Source organism: Pleurodeles waltl, chromosome 10 (assembly GCF_031143425.1).
Source record: "Pleurodeles waltl isolate 20211129_DDA chromosome 10, aPleWal1.hap1.20221129, whole genome shotgun sequence".
Taxonomy (NCBI): Eukaryota; Metazoa; Chordata; class Amphibia; order Caudata; family Salamandridae; genus Pleurodeles; species Pleurodeles waltl.
This window is the reverse complement of record NC_090449.1, coordinates 338,782,291-338,802,673: the sequence shown is the minus strand read 5'-3', so window position 1 is coordinate 338,802,673 and position 20,383 is coordinate 338,782,291. Positions and strand designations below refer to the sequence as shown.

The following is a 20,383-nucleotide window of genomic DNA, read 5'->3' as shown; positions in this document are numbered from 1 at the left end:
AGTGCGGAGAATAGTTGCTCTTCGGGGATCTTGTTCCACTGTCGACGAGGGATGGGTTGAGTGCGGAGGTGGCGGGTCTCGCGTCGGAATGTGAAGTGGACACAGCTGTGGTCGGTCCAGTGTAGAGCGGAGGTGTGGCTGAAGAAGATGTGTTTGCTGGCGGAGAAGATAGGGTCGAGCGTGTGTCCGGCGATGTGGGTGGCGGTGTTCACCAGTTGTTTGAGGCCGAGGTTGTCGAGCAGGGTGGTGGTGTTGGGGTCGTTGTTTTGTTCCAGATGAAAGTTGAGTTCGCCTAGGAGGATGTAGTCCGGTGAGGCGAGGGCGTGCGGGGAGATGAAGTCGGCGATGGCGTCGCTGAATGGGGCGCGCGGTCCGGGAGGACGGTAGACGAGGGATCCTCTGAGGGTGGTCCTCGGGTCGGTGCGAATCTGAAAATGCAGGTGTTCAGCTGCGAGAGGGGTGTCTTCGGTGGAGGTGGTGACGCTGATGGAGTCTTTGAAGACGATGGCAATACCTCCTCCTTCTTGGTTGGTGCGGTCTTTTCTGGAGATCTTGTAGCCTTCGGGGATGGCAGTGGCGATGTCTGGAGCAGAGGAGGCGTTCATCCAGGTCTCCGTGATGAAGGCGACGTCTGGGGCTGTGGAGTCCAGGAGGTCCCAGAGTTCAACGGCGTGCGAAGGGTCCATGGGTGCGTTTGGGGTGAGCTTGGAAGCAGGTGTTGGAGCGTCCTGGGTTGAGGGCGTGGAGGGTGGTGGGGTCGTAGCGGATCAGCGGGGCTTGGGAGAGCTGGGGACCAGGGGTCGTGGCGCTGGGCGCGGGCCAGGCGCGGACGGGCGCAGACGGGCCAGCGGAGCGGTCGCGCAGCGGCCGCCATATGAGGTAGGAGGGGGGGGGAGGGGTCAGCTGGGGGCGAATGGGAGCTGGGGGGCGGGGGCGTGCAGGAGGTCGCGGCGGGAAAGCGCGAGGGAGGGGGGGACAGGTAGAGTGAGAAGAGCTGGGGAAGGGGGGTTTAAGGGTGGAGGGGGGTGAGTGTTAGGAGGTTTAGGAGATTAGGGAGAAAGATAGGAGTAGGGTTGTGAAGATAGGGGAGGGGGGGTTATAGAGGTGGGTGAGGGTGAGAGGTAGAGTAAGAGGATAGAAAGATAGGTAATAGAGGGGTGGCGGGAAGGGGGAGAGATAGAGAAATAGATAGAGAAAATCGATAGAGAAATCGATAGATAGAGAAATAGATAGATAGAGAGATAGGAGGAGGTGGAGAGTGAGGGAGTTAGATAGTGGGATAGAGAGATAGAGAGATAGGTAGATAGGAGGAGTGAGGGAGGTAGATAGCGAACGGGTTAGATAGGGGTGATAGAGAGGGGGGAGGCGAGTGAGGGAGGGGGATGAGGCAGGAGCAGGAGGGCAGGCGCGGGGAGAAGAAGACGGAGGAGGCAGAAGAGCCGAAGGCAGAAGATAGAAGACAGAAGAGCAGAAGACCGGAAGAACAGAAGAACAGAAAACCAGAAGACCGGAAGAACAGGAGACCAGAAGAACAGAAGAACACAGAAGAACACAGAAGAACACAGAAGAAGATACAGAAAACGAAGAACAGAAGGCAGAAGACCACAGAAGAAGATGAGGAAGAAGAGAAGAAGAGAGAAGACGGGGAAAAGAAGAGTACAGAAGAAGATTACAGACGAGGAGTGAGGAGGAAGAGCAGAGAAGAAGAAAAGAAGCAGGAGCAGGAGAGAGGGTGAGTAGCGCGGGGCAGAGCGAGGGGCTGGGAGGTGGGGGGTACTTACTGTGAGGTGGGTCTCAGGAACTCAGGAACCTGGAGGAGCTGCAGCGGCAGGGGGAGCGACCTACCCTTGGGCTTATCTTGTTCTTGTTACCTAAGGGTGCATTCCTGTGGGAGTACCTCGTCTGCATGAGTTTTGCAGACTCCTGGGTGTGCTATGCTATGCACAGCCCTCTGATCACCACTTTAATGGCCTCCCATTCTGTTAAAACAGAGGAAGTTGTTTGCACATTCTCGGTGAAGTATTGACATATTCCCTCCCCTGTAGTGTGAGGAAAAGCTGAGTCTTGCAGGTTTTCACTTTTGAATCACCAGGCCGGGATACTGGACGAGATCGGTGCCCAAGTTAGCGTCAGGAGTAGTGGATTATGATCAGGTGTGGTTATAGCCGGATACTCAGAATGAGTCACTAGTGTGTGTAATGATGGTGCACATAGGAAGGTATCCAAACCGACATGTAATTCATGCAGTGAAGAATGAAAGGAGTAGTCCCGGACGTCCCCATGCGCCAAGTGCCTCCTTGGATTCATACTAACATTTAAATTCATGAACCAAATCTTAAATATTTTTCATATTTGGTATTATAATCTTCAGTTCCACATCCTTATTAGAATTGGATGTTGGCTTTAAGGTAGCCTGGATTATTCCAATTCCATATAATGAGCAATGTCCAGGAATGTGTTTGCTTTAAACTTGTTTGCCACAAAAGGAAAGGGAGTCATTTGTTTTTAGGTGAGCATTTCAAGAACAGCAGTGGCATTTGGCATGCCAAGCCTTGCCAGATGTGTGATACTTGGTGAATGTGAATGCTGCTTTTCTTGTGTTGAGGTGGAAAGCTGCCAGTAATGGAGGCAGTCTTAAATACTTCTGCTGCCAGCATTTGTACTCTTCTCAAGATCTTCGTGTTTTGGGCTGTTACCTCTTTTAAGAATGGATCTGATGTCATGCACTTTTGGTTATCTGTAAGGATGTCAAAGATAATCTGGTCATGTATGATGACCGATTCATTCACGATTATACTCCTGCCTTGCGTCCTCATGACACATACATGTCATTGTTTTCACATAGAGCAGTTGGGGTGTAATGCGTATGTTCCCTGCAGCTTTGATCAGCGTGTTGTTTTGATTGTTCCAGGGCATTGAATAAGCAAGAATGTTCAAATATATCAACTTTAAGGTGTATTTAATGGTGTGGCATTATAACTCACGCCTAGCTGTTTAGCACCAATTCAAACGAAGAGTTGTAGATAAGCAACTGTGACCTTTGCAGATGTTTGTCACCAAAGGCTTCTAAGGAGAGTGAATCTTGAGTTGTCTGAGATATCACTTCAGAACCTGTGCCCCTTCTGCACCATCTTTCTCTGCTGAGATAAGCTGTGCAGTGCTAATCATGTCATCAGGGATTCATATATATCTCACCCATTAACCATAGGAATCCCGTCACCTTCAGCAACCAAATGTAACAAAAAAAGAATTCATGGCATCTTGCCGCATTCCCCCTGCAGCTTCTGAAACACCCTTCTGCACTCGCATTGTGCCTGCCCAGTGTCCTGCTACCCTTCCACGCCAGTGCATTCACATCCCTCCAACCCTTGCTGATACAAACATTCTCTACCTAGTTTCTTGCCACACTCTCACACCACCCTCCTTCCACAGCCACCACCTCCGCTGACACATTCAGAGCAGACAGTCGGGCCTCAGTGGCAGTGGCTCTGTCAGAGCCGCCTGTCAGCGCAGCCCCCCTTTCCGTTTCCGTCTGTCTCTGCAGAGACCCATGGCAGACACGGAAAGGGCTGTCATATTCTCCCTCCTCCCTCATTCGTGTGCAGATACCAAAGAGGCGAGAGTGCAAGACCGTCATCTGCTAATGACCCGCACAGGGGGAATCTGAGTGAGATTGTAGTGTGGTTAGTTTTACGTATTCATTACGCTTTAGCTTCAGGCTTTAGGCCTTTGTGCACTTTGCCCTGAATATATTTTATTCATTTGCTGACAGCTTAGAGCCTCTGTGCACTTTGCTCTACATGCTTTTTATTAGGCTTCGTACTGTTATTTTTCAAATAGCCAGTTCTACAGTGTTGTTTTTTATTTCATATCACACTGTTTTGCACTGTTTTGCCTACTTCAGCACTGGAGTTCTCCATAACATATTTACTCTGTGCTTCAGTCAAGGATACAGTCTGGTACATTGCCGATAGACGTGGTAGGAGTTTAGACTTGGCATTCCTGCGTAGGGACATTTTGTGATCACGATGACATGTTAGTTATAAAATCACTTCCTTGTCCCAATACATGCAAGAGGGAGATTCCGACCAGGGAACCACAACTAGACGCTGACTGCCTCGTTGCAGATGCTGAACCAAGATCACAGGTCTTTGCTCAGGTATGAGGGCTGATGTCTCCACAGTGATTCTAATAGGCAAGCTAGAAGCTTAACATGCTGTGCTCTAAATAGAACAAGCAGAGGGAGAGTAGAAACTGTTAGACAATATGATAGGTTTGTTCTTATGTTTTACTCTCCTGGTGACTATTTCAATCCTACTGTGTTGTATCGTTCTGGTTATTGCGGCTCACGCCTTAATATCTAAAATACAGTCGTTTTATTAAAACTTATACTGTCTTTGTCATTTGTATATGAGATCATATTGGAAATAAGAGAGTTGGTTTGGATCTGAGTAACCACGACTTCCCTGAGAAGTTCCAAAGATGTCATGCGCTCGGCTGCCAAATCATTCCTTCCACATGGGAGAAATGAGGCACTGCTAGTTAGCCGGAGCAAAAAACGGATTTAGGGTGACAGAGTTCTTTACACGTGGGTCAGACTCAGTCCCCCACACCTTTATAGATCCTGCTACCTAGAAATCCAGTAGTCTCATTTAGAATAATGAGAGCCCACGCGACAAGATGATGGAAACATCCAGGAAGTAGTAAGCACTTCTGTTGGTGAACGTATGTTTTTCTCTGATTTGACGCTTCCACATATGTGACAAAGAAATAGCGACCAGATTTCGAACCTGGCCATTCACACCGACAGCTCTCGGTGACAGCCATACATAAGGCTTCCTTATCTGCTTCTTGTAGTTAGACTGATCTTTGACCATGGCTGTGTTTAGAATCATTCCAAAGTGCTGTGTGCATTTATGTCCTGTTTATGTATTTTAAATATGTTTCATCTTTCTGCACTGTGGTCTTCTTTATGCGTTTTTTTTCTTCAGAAATTCTGTTCTTAACCATCTTGCACAGTCATATATAAACTTTGCTTTACTACCTGCATAATACTCATCATGCTTCATTGTTTGTTTCACTAGTGTTTCTGTCGCAGTTCAAAATCCTTTGGAGCAAAGATCAAGTAGATGATGGCCCTCAACCTGGATGTTGTACACAGGGAAATGACGACAAAGTGGGCAGGGCTGCCATGGGATCAGACATTCTAGAAGAAAGTGACATGCCCTCCACCACTTACTGCAAAATAGAAGCTGTGCTTGATGAAGATGGTGATCTAGAGGTGGCACGAAGACATCACCACTCTTCTGCTGAAGATGATGAAGATTCTTCGAGGGATCAGGTCCCTCCCATCATTTTAACAAAAGGGTATTGTGATTTATTTGAATATACAGATGAAGACTCCAAATGCATCAATGTTATTAAAATAGGTGAGTAAAGTGTAGTGTTATTATGTAAAAGAAATGACCCGCAAGAGTGCTAAACCTTTCGAGATTTTCCACTATAATAAAGCTATTTTTATTTTTAATTAAGAAACTTAAAATTACCATCAGCCTTTTGTTTACATTGGTGAATATGTTGTTTGTTTTACAATGTATGTAATTTGGACAATTAAGTAGCTCTCCGTACAATGATTACTAAACTTAAAATAAGATAGGGAATGATTTAACCTTTTTGGCCAGTTGAATCATTATGCATGACAGTTGTCTAGTAGCCTGCAAATAAACTGACAATCTAGCAGACAGTGGATAAGGAAAGTGTATGGTAAGTAATGAAATTTGTATTATTTTTATATAATTTTGGGCTCTCTTGGGCTAGTTAGAAATGCATTAATGTTACATTCACTGTGCAATCAACAGTTACACATTTGACACAAATTTTTGAAGTGTCATGACAAATGCGCTAATGCCAATTTTACACTCAAACACTGTGCCTTTTAGCAAAACAGCTGGAGGCAACTCTGCAGGTTTCAGTTTGGAAAAACATGTAGAAGCACTATTCCCACATGTTATGCCATAATTAATGTTACATTTGTCTTAATACTACAGTAACTGCGAATGTTAGTTGAATTAATGAATGTGGGTATTGCAACAAATATCCCCATGGTGTCTAAAATGAGGGCCAAAACAATTTCTTTATAGAAATGTTTCTCAAAGTAACCTTAACCAAAGATTGCATTAACGTAACAGACTAGAACTATAGAGTTTGAAAAATAATAGCGTTTAATTTCATTTTTGTATAATAAAAGAACATACTTATGTTTTTGTTTAACCTTTTACCAGAGCATACCATGGCAACACCTTTGGAAGATGTTGGGAAGCAGGTCTGTATCTTATTTTCAAATTTAGCAACATGTTCTGCTTTCACCAGGAGCAGGACCAGTCTAGTGGGTGTATTTTGTTTTGGATTGTTGATTTCTCTATATTTAATATATGTTGTGGGTGAACTATTGTCCTTTTCCATGTGACCTTTCATTTTCCAGATTCCATCACACTGCAGTTTATTTTAGGAATTGCCTGTTCCTTGTCTCTTTTCCAAGGCCTACATTACGAGTGGCCCAGTTTTGAGGGTTGGAATTATACACGCCCGGATTTAATAATACTGGGTGCAGCTTTAATTCTGGTGGTAAAGTATTGCTGGTTATTACAAGTGGAATGTTCATGTCCACTGAGGAATGGGAAATTGTAGGTGAATCTGTATGGTCTAATTTTCCTGGTTAGTCGCCACTACCCCCTTTGGTTTCCTTGAAGATTTCCAATGCTTTAAGCAGTGTAAGTCTCAGGGTAATACTTCCGGCTCTGTGGTTTTAATACAAATCTCAGAATTACAATTGGATCTTCAATTCCGAATACCAGCTATTAGATAGTCATCTTTTTTGCCCTGATCACCCCCATGTTTTGACTGACAGTGGTGGTTGCTGACTCTGACTGTGCCCTGGGCTCTGCTCACCAAGCCCAGAGCCAGTGGTCCGTTTTAAAGGTGTATGGTAATTGGGCATAATTATAATTGTCTCTGACAACCTACCTGTAAGATCCTAGTGTATGGTAGGGCATGTGGGTTTAGGGACCTCAGGGGAGTTAAGGCACTTATGGGTGCACGGCTGTGGTGTCTGCTGTCATTTTAAAGGCAGCCCTATTTTGCAGGCTGCTTTTAAAATAAAATTAAGCCCAAATTTGACTTTGGAATTAGAAGTACTTCCAAAGTCTCAAACTACCACATTTTTACATGGAAGTCACCCCAGTCTGCCTTAGATGCCCCAAGGGTAGGGTGCTTTGTAATTATAAGCAGGGACATTATAAAATATGTTTTATATGCCTTGAGGAGGGAAAAACTGCCAATTTTGTTTTTCCCCCATTGTAGTCCATTAGGTCTATAGGGTAACATGATGAGGCTTTATTTAACACTAATAAAGTCTGTCTTTTGATAGGTGTGAGCTATAAATATGATTCAACTTGTCAAAATAATAATTAAGATAAATCAAACAACTTGCCAATGTTAGATTCATCATAACTATTACAGGGAAAGATTTTTAGAAGCCTTTCCCAAAGTTACCTAAAGTTAGCCCTGGAGCAGCCTCTCCTGATTGGTCAGCCTTTGACAGACTGGCCAGGCTGCTCTGATGAGGTGTGAAGCGGCCTGGGATGTGACAAAGGAAGCATCTGATGGGAGGAGAACTGCAGCAGCAGATGCCAGAGCAGGAAGGGGTCTAGGTAGCCTAACTGGTCTTTAAAGGGGGAAAGACAGTTGGGACAGAAACCAGCCCTCCCTTATTTCCTGCCCCCCAGCCAGGTGGGAACCTCATTAAGTAGATTAGGAGAGGGGCTGGTAGAGGAGAGTAGGGAAAAGTTAGCCATACATGTGTGGGTGGGATTAGCCGGACCTGAACCTCCAGGAGAATTTTTCTCCATTTGGGATTTTTAAGAAACTGTGCTTTCTGGGGCAAAAATGAGCCACACTTCTAAGGAAGTGGTCCTCATAGAGGGTGGCACCCTGTACCCTATTGGTCAGGGGTGCCCTCTGCTTGCTAGCCAAGCAACTCAGATCCCTGCTGGAAGAAATCAGAAGGACTGCCCTGCTGAACCCGTGGCCTGCACCAAGAAGGGCAGCAGTATGAAGGCCTGCACGTGCTGCTCACTATGGGCTTCACCAAAATCCAGGAGTGGACTCCCTGTAAGAAACAGGTACAAGGGAGCTACCAAGAGTCCCCTGCATCAACTCCTGAAAGAAGAGCCCAGCTGACTAGGGTCCATTTGACTTTCAAGCATTAACTAGGTTAATTGTGGGAACTGTAGTCCCAACTCAACACTTCTGGGACCTTGGGTGGTCTTGCAGACCCTTCAGGATCCCAAAAAGACTTTCTGGAAGAAGATCCAAAAGTTTGGAGACATTTGGAGCATTTTCAATAAGGTGATCAACCCGCTTTCGAGATTCAAACCGCCGACGTTGAACTGTGAACAGACTTGTATTTCAAGTTAGTCCCGCCTAAAGCTTCAGAGCTCCAGGGCCTCCAAGACTTAACTGAGGCCTCGCGCTGAATCAAACCACCTTCGTTGACTCGAAAGCCGGCCTCCCCTGGAGACCTGCTTGACTTAGAGAAAAAAAGAACCAAAAAAGTGACTGAGTGTGAAGGTAAAATTTTGACTGAGGCCAACCGCTCAACGTATTTGACTTGGGCTCCATCATGGTCGACCTAAAACTTTGACCCGGTCAGGTGCGACCAGATGGCCGCAGTTGGCGCTTTTCATTTTCAGGCACTGGAAAGTACATTTTTTTGGTTTATTCTTTAAACATTTGTATCTCTGGTTCCCTACATTGGATTTTTCTCATTTTTATGACATTTTAAAGATAAAAATATCCTATTTTTATAAATTTTTATTGTGTATTGTGTTTACTTATTTACAATTTTGTTGATATTAAATGCTTTACAACCCTGTCTCCTAAGTTAAGCCTAACTGCTTGTGGGTCAAACTACCAGGGGTTAAGCAAGAAGTAATTTATTGAGACCTTGACTGGACCCTGTTTGTGACTGTGGTGTTATTACTAAGTGTAGGTTCCTACCTGCCCTTACTAATAAACCACTTGCCAATACCAGCTGTATGAGATTTACAGAGAAACTTGTAATAGCATAAGTAGTGTAGTGAAAATATGTCCCCTTTATGTAAAGCATTAAGTGCCACCAATAACAGTACTTCAGGGATGGTTATTGGTGCCACTATACAGGATTGGTTGGGAAGAATGAGAGGGGGAAGCTCCCCAAATAAACTTCCCCAAGGCATATCTAGGCATTACTTTAATAGTTTCCAGAGATTTCCACAGGGCAGGAAACAAACCCAGTGGACATAACCTTTCAATAGATGCCATCAGCAATGACATAAGACAGTCTCTCCAACTTTCTGTCATTCATGAACAGATCTAAGAGGAATTAAAAATTTGAGACATGGCCATTAGCAGAAGCAGATCCAGATGGTCTTCACTACCCTTTGAAATTAAGGCGTTGTGCACTTCAAATCCCAAATTCTCACTGCAGCCATCACTCTGAAGATGTTACTCTTGCCCTGGATTGATTCTAATATTAGCCCAAAAACAATTAGAATCCCAAGAGATTTGAAGATTGACATAAGACAAATGGGGTGCACAGAGTTCCCTGGATCACATTTTTGTGGGTTTCAGGCACAGTAATCTTTTACTGTTCCACATGTTATCCCAGGCCATGCCAATACTATAGTTACCCATGAAAATCATCTTGATGCCCACACTTGGCCCACAAACTGCAGAAGCCCTCTAGTTAGTCTAGGAATCGCATCCAAATGTAATGGTTATGATAAAGTTAGCCAGGGTACAACAGAAAGTGTTCTTTGATCATAAGAACACAGACTCTCACTCTACCATGCATAGATCCCTTTAAATTACATTTCGATTGTGTAACATAAAAGTCTTCATGTCACTCCAACTTTGTCATATTGGCTTGTGATTGTGTCCTCTGGCAGTTAAGTTTTTCACATGAGCTCTCTTTATCACCCTGTTATCACTTTGTTGACATTTTCGAGCCTCTCCCATCAGTTTTGGACAATAAACCTCAAAAGAAAATGGAGGGTATTGCAAACAGTCAGACTGGAGCCTGTAAAGTATGCTTTAGAAGTTTTAGGCTTGGAAGCCATCCTCCTTGCATCGCTTCTCTATATGCTCAAGACGTGAGCCTTCTGAGAAAGAGGTCAAATAGCCGTCCGCTCAGTTGGACCTCTGTAGATCCATTATAAATTTGATAAGAAAAAAGATGTGAAATTAAACCTGTGACAGTCCTACATAACTGTAATTTATAATCTGTGTGTGTGTGTATAGATCTGTGCATATAGAAACGCATGCACACATATATATGTATGTCATAGTTATCTGAAATGAATATAACTCGTGTCCTAAAGTAAAGATTACTCACACCCTCACCATGCCATGATTATGACCTCACATATTATGTCACTCATGACATGTTCTGTCGCATCATAGATAAAATCACTGCAGCGTCTGAAATTACATCTTTGATTACAACCCTGTGCATTGCTGCGGGGCGCTAGTTAGTTACCTTACATTAGATACTTTAGGGAATGAGTTATAGTTACTGGAGATAACTACAACTATTGTTGACTGTAACTGGTGAATTTCAGTGATTGTGTTGTTTAAAACTGTGTTTTAACTGGCATTGTCACCAAATTATAACATCCCTTTAGCCCTTGTTTTATTTCAGTAATATATATATATCCCACATAATATTCCGTCCAATAATCTAGCCATTTGCTTAAACATGTGGCCAAACATTTGCTTCAACAGGTTTGTAATTCATCTATTTGTAAGTTTGTAACGTTTTCATTTTTGTTACCATTTAATTTAATCTATTATACACAATTACCCAAGAGGATGAATACATAATACAAAACCTAATACGTTATGATGTGTTTTACTAGACGCCTTAATCCACTAAATCCTTGGTTATTCTGGTTGGCTATAACTTAATTGTTTGTTTCAGTACATGTAGTAAGAAAATATTAATTGATGGCCAGTTAATTGTATTGTTTTAACATATTCTCTTTGAGAATCTGTTCTTTCTTGAAACTTTTTTTTCTGAGCTTGGCTGATACACTTTAATATGGTCAAGAGTTTTTTACATACTGTGCCACTTTTTTATGTATCTGTTGTATTTTGTTTTCTTGAGAGCAGTACTTAAAATTACAAACCTTTCTGCATTTCGCAGGTCTGGCGTGGGGCTTTCCTTCTTGCTGATTACATTTTTTGGAATCAGGATCTCTTTAGAGGCTGCACTGTGCTAGAGATGGGAGCTGGCACTGGATTTACAAGTGTTATCATGGCAACAGTTGCTAAAACCGTTTACTGCACAGGTAACATTTTTCCTGAATTAAGAATGCATTACGTTAGTCTGTTTCTGCTCATTTCAGAAACAGAAAACTTTTCTCTTGCCCCAAATCAGCTAGCGAAGCACATGTTCAAGGTAAATGATATGAGAAGGAGCATGGAAGCCTACTGGTGCAGGAAAGAAATCACTCTAAATGGCTAAATAACCCAAGAGTTTCTCAAAGTACAGAAAAGAGTGTATCTTTTAGGCTTAAATAGGAGGCACTCAACTAGTAGAACTCTACTGGGCAAAGTCAGTTGCTAATGATTATAATATTAGGTACTCTTCACCTTCAGCATATTAATCCCCTTGTGTTGCCATATGTGTGTCCCACATATACATTGACAACTGCGTAATGTTATAACCAATGGCAACTGACACAACCTATTCAGTGTGCCCCAATGCTCGCATACTATTAAGACCAACAAGGTGGTCTTTCTTGCTAATCACAGAACTGGTCTCAGAAAGCTCATGGCCCCAAGTGTTTTACCACACCGACTTTATCTGACTCACCTAGTTGAGAGATTCCTATTGAAGTGGACCTTATAAAGACTTTTAATTTGACTACCTCCTTCAGCCATGTACCCACACTTGGGGACGTTTTATCTTTATTTTTGTATTCCACCTCATTTTACCTACAGCTCTTCATTAAACTCTTGCTTTTTTTGTAACTTTGGTCTTTTTTTCCAGACTGATGGATTCCACCTCAGGTAATGCACCTTTTCATGCACCACCACAATTTGTGCTGTTCAGTATTATTTCGAGATGCTGGGCAGCCCTGGTTCCAATCACACTCTTCAGCAATGGGATAACAGCTTACTTTGAGACCCAGAAGAATTTGTGTGCCCCCCTTCAATTCTCTGTTTTCTTGGTTCCCATTAGGAATATTTTCCATCACATGAAGCCACTGTGGTGATGTCATTTCATACCCCAGTGTCCGGAATGTCAGACTGCAAGTGCTCATTGTGTAATCTTTAAACCAACCAAATTGGGTCATACTATTGCCTGTTTGAGTGAGGTCTTGAATTTCACAGTATACTCACAGCAAAACTTCAGTATATGTGAATTCTGAGGGAATAATAGACAAGTGCATAACAATTCAAAGCATACTCAGAGGTGACCAGATTTGCGATGTGGGCTAAAGAACACAGGGGTTGATGTGTGGGAGAAAATCTACTCATGCGGGTGTCTTAGTCATTAAAAATATACCCAAACTTTATAGCAATGAGTACAATGGTGCCTCTAACATTATAGAAAGGAGATCAGAACCCAAGACATAACACAACTTTATCCCCATTCCGAACTCTTGAAACATCTGAAAGCGCACCCTAAAATGGACTGCCGGGTCGATATATTACAGCTTCACCCAGCTAGTGAACTACGGGCCAAAGTCTGTTTTCTACATCAACCTAAAAATGAATGGATACTATAATAATCAGAGGCCTTTTCCCTGTCACATGATAATATCGAAATGAACCTAGTGTGTCTCTGCCTTGTCCAATGCCATTATAATATTTTCATGTGATTTCCTGTGAATCTGCATTTTAGAATTAATTAACACAGGTGAATAAAGCAAATAATATACCAGACAGTCACAGTTTGCCTTTTAGTAATAATTTAGGCCAAATCTGGTCTCTATGATAGGAGCGAAGTAGGGTGGTAAAATTCCCCTCGTCTGGTATCAATGTAATCACTACCTTATGTAGATCTGGCAGAATCATACTCTTCCCTTTTACATCTTTGAACATGGGTAACATGTACTCACTTATTCCTAGTTTTCTCAAACAAAATTCTGCTGGTGCCCACTGGGTACCAGTGCATGCTCAATGTCCTAGATAATAGTCTTCCTCTTTAGTGTCTCTTTATCCCATCTACCATTCCTTTATTTTGTAGGTCCATCAGGAAATCTCCATGTAGTTTACCTAGGCCTTTGCTTCTTGTAGTACAAGTTCAGGGTTTGGACTTTGTTAATATCATCTATTAGTGGTTCGCCATCCTCAAGTATTCAAGACCAAGATCCCCCTGTTTTATCTTTCTCTCCTTTTCTAGGCTATGTCAGAATCTTTCTTCATGTTGCATTGTATGCCATAATCTGATAACGACATCTAGCCACAGATTCCTTACTTTAGAGTCTTCCCCCAGACTCAAGCCGTGATCCTGAAACTTGTTTCCATAGTATATCTGCGCGTTGGCAGAGGATGTCGCTCGACTCCATATCGACGTTGCCCACCGGATGTGACATCAGCGGAGTCTGTATAACTCCCCTGCCCTCACACCATCGTCAATTCCTTCTTTTCTGAACTTGCAATGTGGATCCGGTAACGGTTGGTTAGGTCATTTTTCTGCCACTTCGACATTTTCTTCGTATTAAACAGTGTGCTTTCTATGACTTTGGGATTTAAACCCTGTGGGTCCTGTGGACACCAAATATTGGCTACGGACCCCCACTATGTTTGCATGTGGTGTCTGGGTGAGCACCAGGATGCCAAAGAGTGTGGCTCTTGTCATCAACTTTGTCCGAAAGCTCTACAAGAGCATTGGATGAAACTTCTAGGGGCACAGATGTCGAAGTCATATCGGTCTTCTTGTCGAATGAGGTCCCCTTCTCGGACTGATGTCTGTTCCTGGTGCTGTTTGAGGAATTGTTCTCGTGTACACCATTCTCCATCGACATCCAAATTTAAGTCAGGCAATTCATCGAAGTTGCCGACTTCACTGCATATGACTTCTCGTCATTTAAGGTTGGAGTCTGCCCCACTGCTCCGTTTCCAGGAGACGGAGCGACTTGAGACCAGATGTGTGAATATTATGCTTCCCTTCACGTTATCTTTGGTGAATCAACTCCCTCTGGAGCGCCTGTGGGTCCCAAGCAGGTATGAAGTGCCTTGACTGTATCCACGCCAGCGGGTTTGTCCTGGCCTTCAGTTAGGCCTTCGGTGTCAGTTGACGAAGCCATTATGGCTCCAGTGCCCACCCTTTGGGGTTTCCATCTTCGGCACTGGTTTCCAATCAGCTGATACCAGCTACTCCTCTGTCAGTGCTGATGGAAGTCGGATCCCTCTTTCCTTCTGAGGTCGATATCAAGGACTAGACTTCTCTTCCTCCACAAGAAGTCCCTCATATTGGTCCTACTGTGGGACATGGTGGACAGGAGGTAGAGAATTCGGACTCTCTTAGAGATGACAGATGGTTAACTGACCTAGCTACAGCTAGTGGCTTGGATTCTTCTCCAGCCTCAGGCCTACTTTCAATCCCTGGATTTGCTAAGGAGGCGAGCACCTCCTTTGCGGACATGCTAAAAAGGGTTGCTGAGGTATATGTGTGTGTGTGTGATATATATATATATATATATATATATATATATATATATATTTATTTATAGATGTGTAGATGTTACTGGTTCTGCAGATGTGTTTGGTTGTTTCACTCCTATGCTCCTATGTCAGTGGGAAAAAAAATAATATCTATATATATATATAGATGTATAAAAAAAAATAATATATATATATACATATATTTCAAAGATTGTCCCTGTTTTGGCATGTACTAGCGCACTTAATTCAGCGGTGGTGCTGGTGACGGCAGGACACTCCGTAATTTATCAACAACATTCATGAAATACTTCACGAACGACCGCACTCCGGGATCTCTTATTTCACAAAATTCATTTATTCAGGCTCCGTTAACTTCCTTTACAGCTCAACAATCACCTGCCCTACGCGTTTCGGTCTGAGAGACCTTGATCACGGGCATTTCCGGTAGGGGGTTTCTGTTTCCACATTTATATCTACAGATAACAATTCATTAAGACTCAACATATTTCTAAATGCACTTAGAAACTACTTCTCTCTGCTTGTTAAGTTTAATAACTGCGGTCTACACAACTAAAACTCACCCATAATTTCCAAATAAATTCAATTATTAACTAGTGCACTATAAACTTATAATGCTGCATTCTGGGAGTTGTAGTTACCGCAAAACAAAACCAATTTAACCAATCTGTTGATACACCTCATAAATGTGCGTATGTGACATACTGTCCGTGTCTCCCCCATAATAAAAAAACTAAAATATTAACCAAACTGAATATTAGCGGCAAGTGCTACAGAATAGAAAATAGAAAAAACTGTGTTTTATGATTATTTGCAATGGCTGCCATGTAAAATTACAAATGTACAAATATCTCCTCATCCTGATTCATCCCCAGAGGGGTCAAGGTTTGAATCTCCAGGATGTGTTTAGACTCCAATTGTCGTAGTCTCTTTTCTCTGTCCCCTTCTCGTTCACTTATAGGGACATGGTCAATCGCATAAAAAGTCATTGTTTCCCATTGGCTATCATGTGCCAACTCCATATGCTTAGCCGTGGCATAACTTCTGTCTGTGTTGACGATGGCACGAATATGTTCAAGGATCCTTTTCTTTGTTTCACATATGGTGCTCCCAACATACTTTAAACCGCAGGGGCATTCAATAACATATACTGTGAACCGGCTCTTACAAGTGATATGTTGTTTAATGCTTTTTGTGACACCATTACCAATGGTATATTCCTTAGTGTTTTTCGCAATTTTGCAAGCCTTGCAATTGCCACATTTCCAAAAACCTGGTTTTTTGAGCCAGTTGCCCCTTTTCTGAGAGCTAAAGTGACTTTTCGTGATTCTGTCCCGCAAATTTGGTGCTCTTCTAAAAGTCATTCGAGGAAAGTCTCCCATAATCTCCTTTACTATAGGATCCAATTGTAGAATAGACCAGTGTTTGGTTAGAATCTTTCGTAACTGGGAGACATTATTGGAGTATGTTGTGATGAAACGTATAGGATCCTCCGATTGACCTTCCAACACATAAGTTTTTTTATGAACTAATTCTGTTCTCGAAATCTTTTCCACTCGCTGTTTTGCCTTATTAATACATTTCCTGGGATATTGTCTGGAGATAAATCTTTCTTCTGAGACCTTCATATGTTTAGCAAATTCTCCAGATTCTGAACAAATTATTTTTATCCGTAAGAATTCGCCATATGGTATGTTCCATTTAGTATTGGGTGGGTGAAAACTATTGGCATGTAACACTGAATTTGTGGCAGTAGATTTTCTGTGTAATGTGGTATGTATCTCTCCTTCTCTTATATAGATTTCTGTATCCAGGAACGTCACTCGTGTGTCACTAATTTCATAAGTGAATTGCAGTTTGGCAACAGTATTGTTCAAAACGTTAAAATATTCCTTAAATTCAATTTCTGTGCCATCCCAAATTAGAAATAAATCATCAATGAATCTTAACCAGCTAATGACTTTCTGCTGGAATCTTTCATTTTCTTCTGCCCATGCTATTCTCTGTTCAAACCAGCCCATTGTTAAGTTTGCAAAATTTGGAGAAAAGGAAAAGCCCATGGCTGTTCCTTTTATCTGTAAAAATAACTGCTGGTCAAACTGAAAGAAATTATTGGTAAGGCAGAGATGGATCATTTCTAAAAGCATTTCATTATGTTGGGCAAATTGAATATTTATTTGGTTCAGAAAGTGCCTACATGCCTGGATTCCAATCTGATGTTCAATATTGGTGTATAGTGAAATGACATCCATTGTTATCAACTTATATGAGTCCTGCCACGGAATGCCATCCAAATGTCTCAATAAATCCCCTGTGTCTTTCAAATATGAATTTAAGTTACATGCCACTGGTGCTAAAAAGAAATCAATATAATTTGATATAGGTTCCAATAAAGATTGATTCGCTGAAACTATTGGCCTCCCAGGTGGATTTTTGGGATCTTTGTGAATTTTGGGAAGAAAATAAATTGTGGGAGTGACCGGATGTTCAACTGTCAGGTATTTAGCCTCCTCTTGATTAATGAGGCCATGTTCTATCCAATTTTGTAAATATGTTTGAATCTGAACTGCCACATGTTTCGTAGGATTGCTATTTATGGGTTGATAATAAGTTTCATCTGATAGTTGTCGCATTGCCTCCTGTATATATCTGTTTTTATCTTGAATTACAATATTCCCGCCTTTATCTGCAGGTTTAATTATTAAAGTTTCATCTTTTTGTAAATCACGCAAAATTTGTACTTCAGTTTTTGTCAAGTTGTTTTTGCCACGAATCCATTCTGTTTTATACAAGTCATCAACAACAATTTCAGCAAATAAATCAATTTTATTTCCTGCTGGTAATGCTGGGCAAAACTTGGACCTAGGTCTTTTTTTAGTTAGGCCTGCTCCTAATGGTATTATTGCCTGTGATTCGCTAATCGGCTCTTCCTCTTGCGTGCAATCCAGATTTATTAAAGTCATTAAGGTATCTTTATCTTGTACTGTTAATTCATAAGTTGGCGTGGTGATACTTGTTTTACTAATCAGATTTGCATCTCTGTGAAACTTTGCCAAGTTGATTTTCCGTATGTATTTGTATAAATCAATCCGTGTCTGTACTAAGTCAATGTCGATGGCAGGACAAAAATTGAGGCCTTTTTTCAATAGGGACTCTTCTTGTGATGACATTACTCTATCAGAGAGATTTATCACATTTAATTCTTGAATAATGTTGCGGTTTTCGCTCTGGTATTTCTTTGAATTCCCCCTCTGTCCCCTTCTTGTGCGTTTGTTTTTCTTTCGCTCCGTCCTCGTCCTTTTCCACGTCTGATGCTCTGTTGGTCCTTGGATTGTTGTTGGAGGGTGAGGCGCATTTCGTTTAAAAGTGTCGGATTCGATTCATATGATGTTGCACTTCCATCCTCACTTGCACTGGTGTCACTATGCACAGAAAGAGATTCAATACTTGAATTTACCGATCTTGGAGATTGTGGCGAATCAAGTTGAGCTCCATGTTTTGCACTCTGAAATTTGTGCGAAAATGTGAATATTTTTCCTTCTGCATAATCCTGTTTATCTCTCTGAAATTTAAATTGCTTGCGCGCTATAACAGTTTCCTCATGTTGCTGTACTTTCAAACCTAAATCATTTTTAATTTTCTTTTCTTCCTCAGTCAGAGTCAGAGAGTCCAAATCTTGTTCAAGATTTTTTAGCTCATTTTGAATTTTATCCAATGCTATCTCTGCACGCTTTATAAGAATTTCAACCAAACCTCTCGATGACTCCAAAATATATGTTCCCCATTCTTCCAATAGGGCACTGCTGGCATCTTGGTAACTTGGCATAATTCTTATTCTCAAACCTCTAGGTATACGTTTTACTTCAATGTATTTTTTCAAAGTTACCACTTCCCACCATTTATTTATTTCCTTCCGAGACAATTTCTCCCATTCACGTAATTTAGCTTTAACATTTGAAGGGCCTTGACCTGTGCCCCCATTATCAGTTTTGGAATTAGTTGCAATGTCCTTGCCAAGTATAAAGCAAACATTCATCGGCTTTTCATTCAAGGGGATGAATCAGGATGAGGAGTTACTTGTACATTTGTAATTTTACATGGCAGCCATTGCAAATAATCATAAAACACAGTTTTTTCTATTTTCTATTTTCTATTCTGTAGCACTTGCAGCTAATATTCAGTTTGGTTAATATTTTAGTTTTTTTATTATGGGGGGAGACACGGACAGTATGTCACATACGCACATTTACGAGGTGTATCAACAGATTGGTTAAATTGGTTTTGTTTTGCGGTAACTACAACTCCCAGAATGCAGCATTATAAGTTTATAGTGCACTAGTTAATAATTGAATTTATTTGGAAATTATGGGTGAGCTTTAGTTGTGTAGACCGCAGTTATTAAACTTAACAAGCAGAGAGAAGTAGTTTCTAAGTGCATTTAGAAATATGTTGAGTCTTAATGAATTGTTATCTGTAGATATAAATGTGGAAACAGAAACCCCCTACTGGAAATGCCCGTGATCAAGGTCTCTCAGACCGAAACGCGTAGGGCAGGTGATTGTTGAGCTGTAAACGAAGTTAACGGAGCCTGAATAAATGAATTTTGTGAAATAAGAGATCCCGGAGTGTGGTCGTTCGTGAAGTATTTCATGAATGTTGTTGATACATATGTATATCTATCTTAAGGATGTTTTTATTATATCTGCTATTTTTCCTAGGTGGAAAATATATTTATATGCCAGATGATTACTATAGTTGCCTTCATCTTCTTTTAAATGAGGGCAATTACATGTTTTCTCTGCAACGGATCAACATTTTATGCGTATCTTACAGTATAGGTCTGGTTAGAATATACCTTTACATGGTAAGAGGTTCCGCTCATTGGCTTGTTATGCTTCTCTCCGTTCCTACAGGGTATAACATGCAGTTTCAGTCTACATATAAGGACCAATAGATTTATCTTCACTACCTTGTTTGGTAATACTGTCTTACCATCACGGGTATTGTTTCTTTGCAATGTTTTCTTTGTTTTTACAATGGCATTACTGTGGTCCTTTCCACAGTATTGATGGGGTGTGCGAAATGGGGTTCACATCCCTTTATTAAAGGTATAAGTAGCTTAATAATCAAATTTGTTAGTTTGCCTCTAACACCTATGGGTCATACTGACATAGATTTTCTTTATTCCATGTTTTTGATTGTTTACGACTCTTTATCAGTTGTTGTTCCTGGGAGTCTTTAGCCGTGAAATATGTTGGGGCTCAACTAAATTCTTATGAATGCCGGTCTTTTACATTACTCTATACTGCTTTTGTTCTAAGAACATTGTCTTAATGGTATTGACTATGGGTGATGCTATACCCATGTTCTGGACATTTTTATAACTTTGTATTACTGTGGTATTTCACACAGTTCTTTAACTAATGAGGACTTTCTTTCTCATAGGTATTATTACATGAGCATGCTTTTTTACTTCGGTACTAGACCACTTTTCTTCTGGATAAGACTTTCAGTATGGTTAAGTACTTATGACACACAATTGACATGCTAACATGGAGGAGCTTATTTTCATGCTCTCATGTTTTATGTTTTTATTTACTTGTGATGACTTCCACATGTTTTGATGTCATACAGTATATAATTACTCTCC

General features: G+C 41.5%; 1 protein-coding gene across 3 annotated transcripts in view; it reads left to right on the top strand.

Annotated features, from left to right (window-relative positions):
• The window catches only part of METTL22 (methyltransferase 22, Kin17 lysine), a 244,005-nt gene that overhangs the window by 95,649 nt on the left and 127,973 nt on the right, over nt 1–20,383 (top strand). For all 3 annotated transcript variants that reach the window (XM_069210541.1, XM_069210540.1, XM_069210539.1), the window contains exons 3-5: nt 5,085–5,429; nt 6,282–6,322; nt 11,243–11,387. In XM_069210541.1, coding sequence (XP_069066642.1) covers nt 5,085–5,429; nt 6,282–6,322; nt 11,243–11,387 — 531 coding nt within the window. The remainder of the gene's footprint in view (nt 1–5,084; nt 5,430–6,281; nt 6,323–11,242; nt 11,388–20,383) is intronic.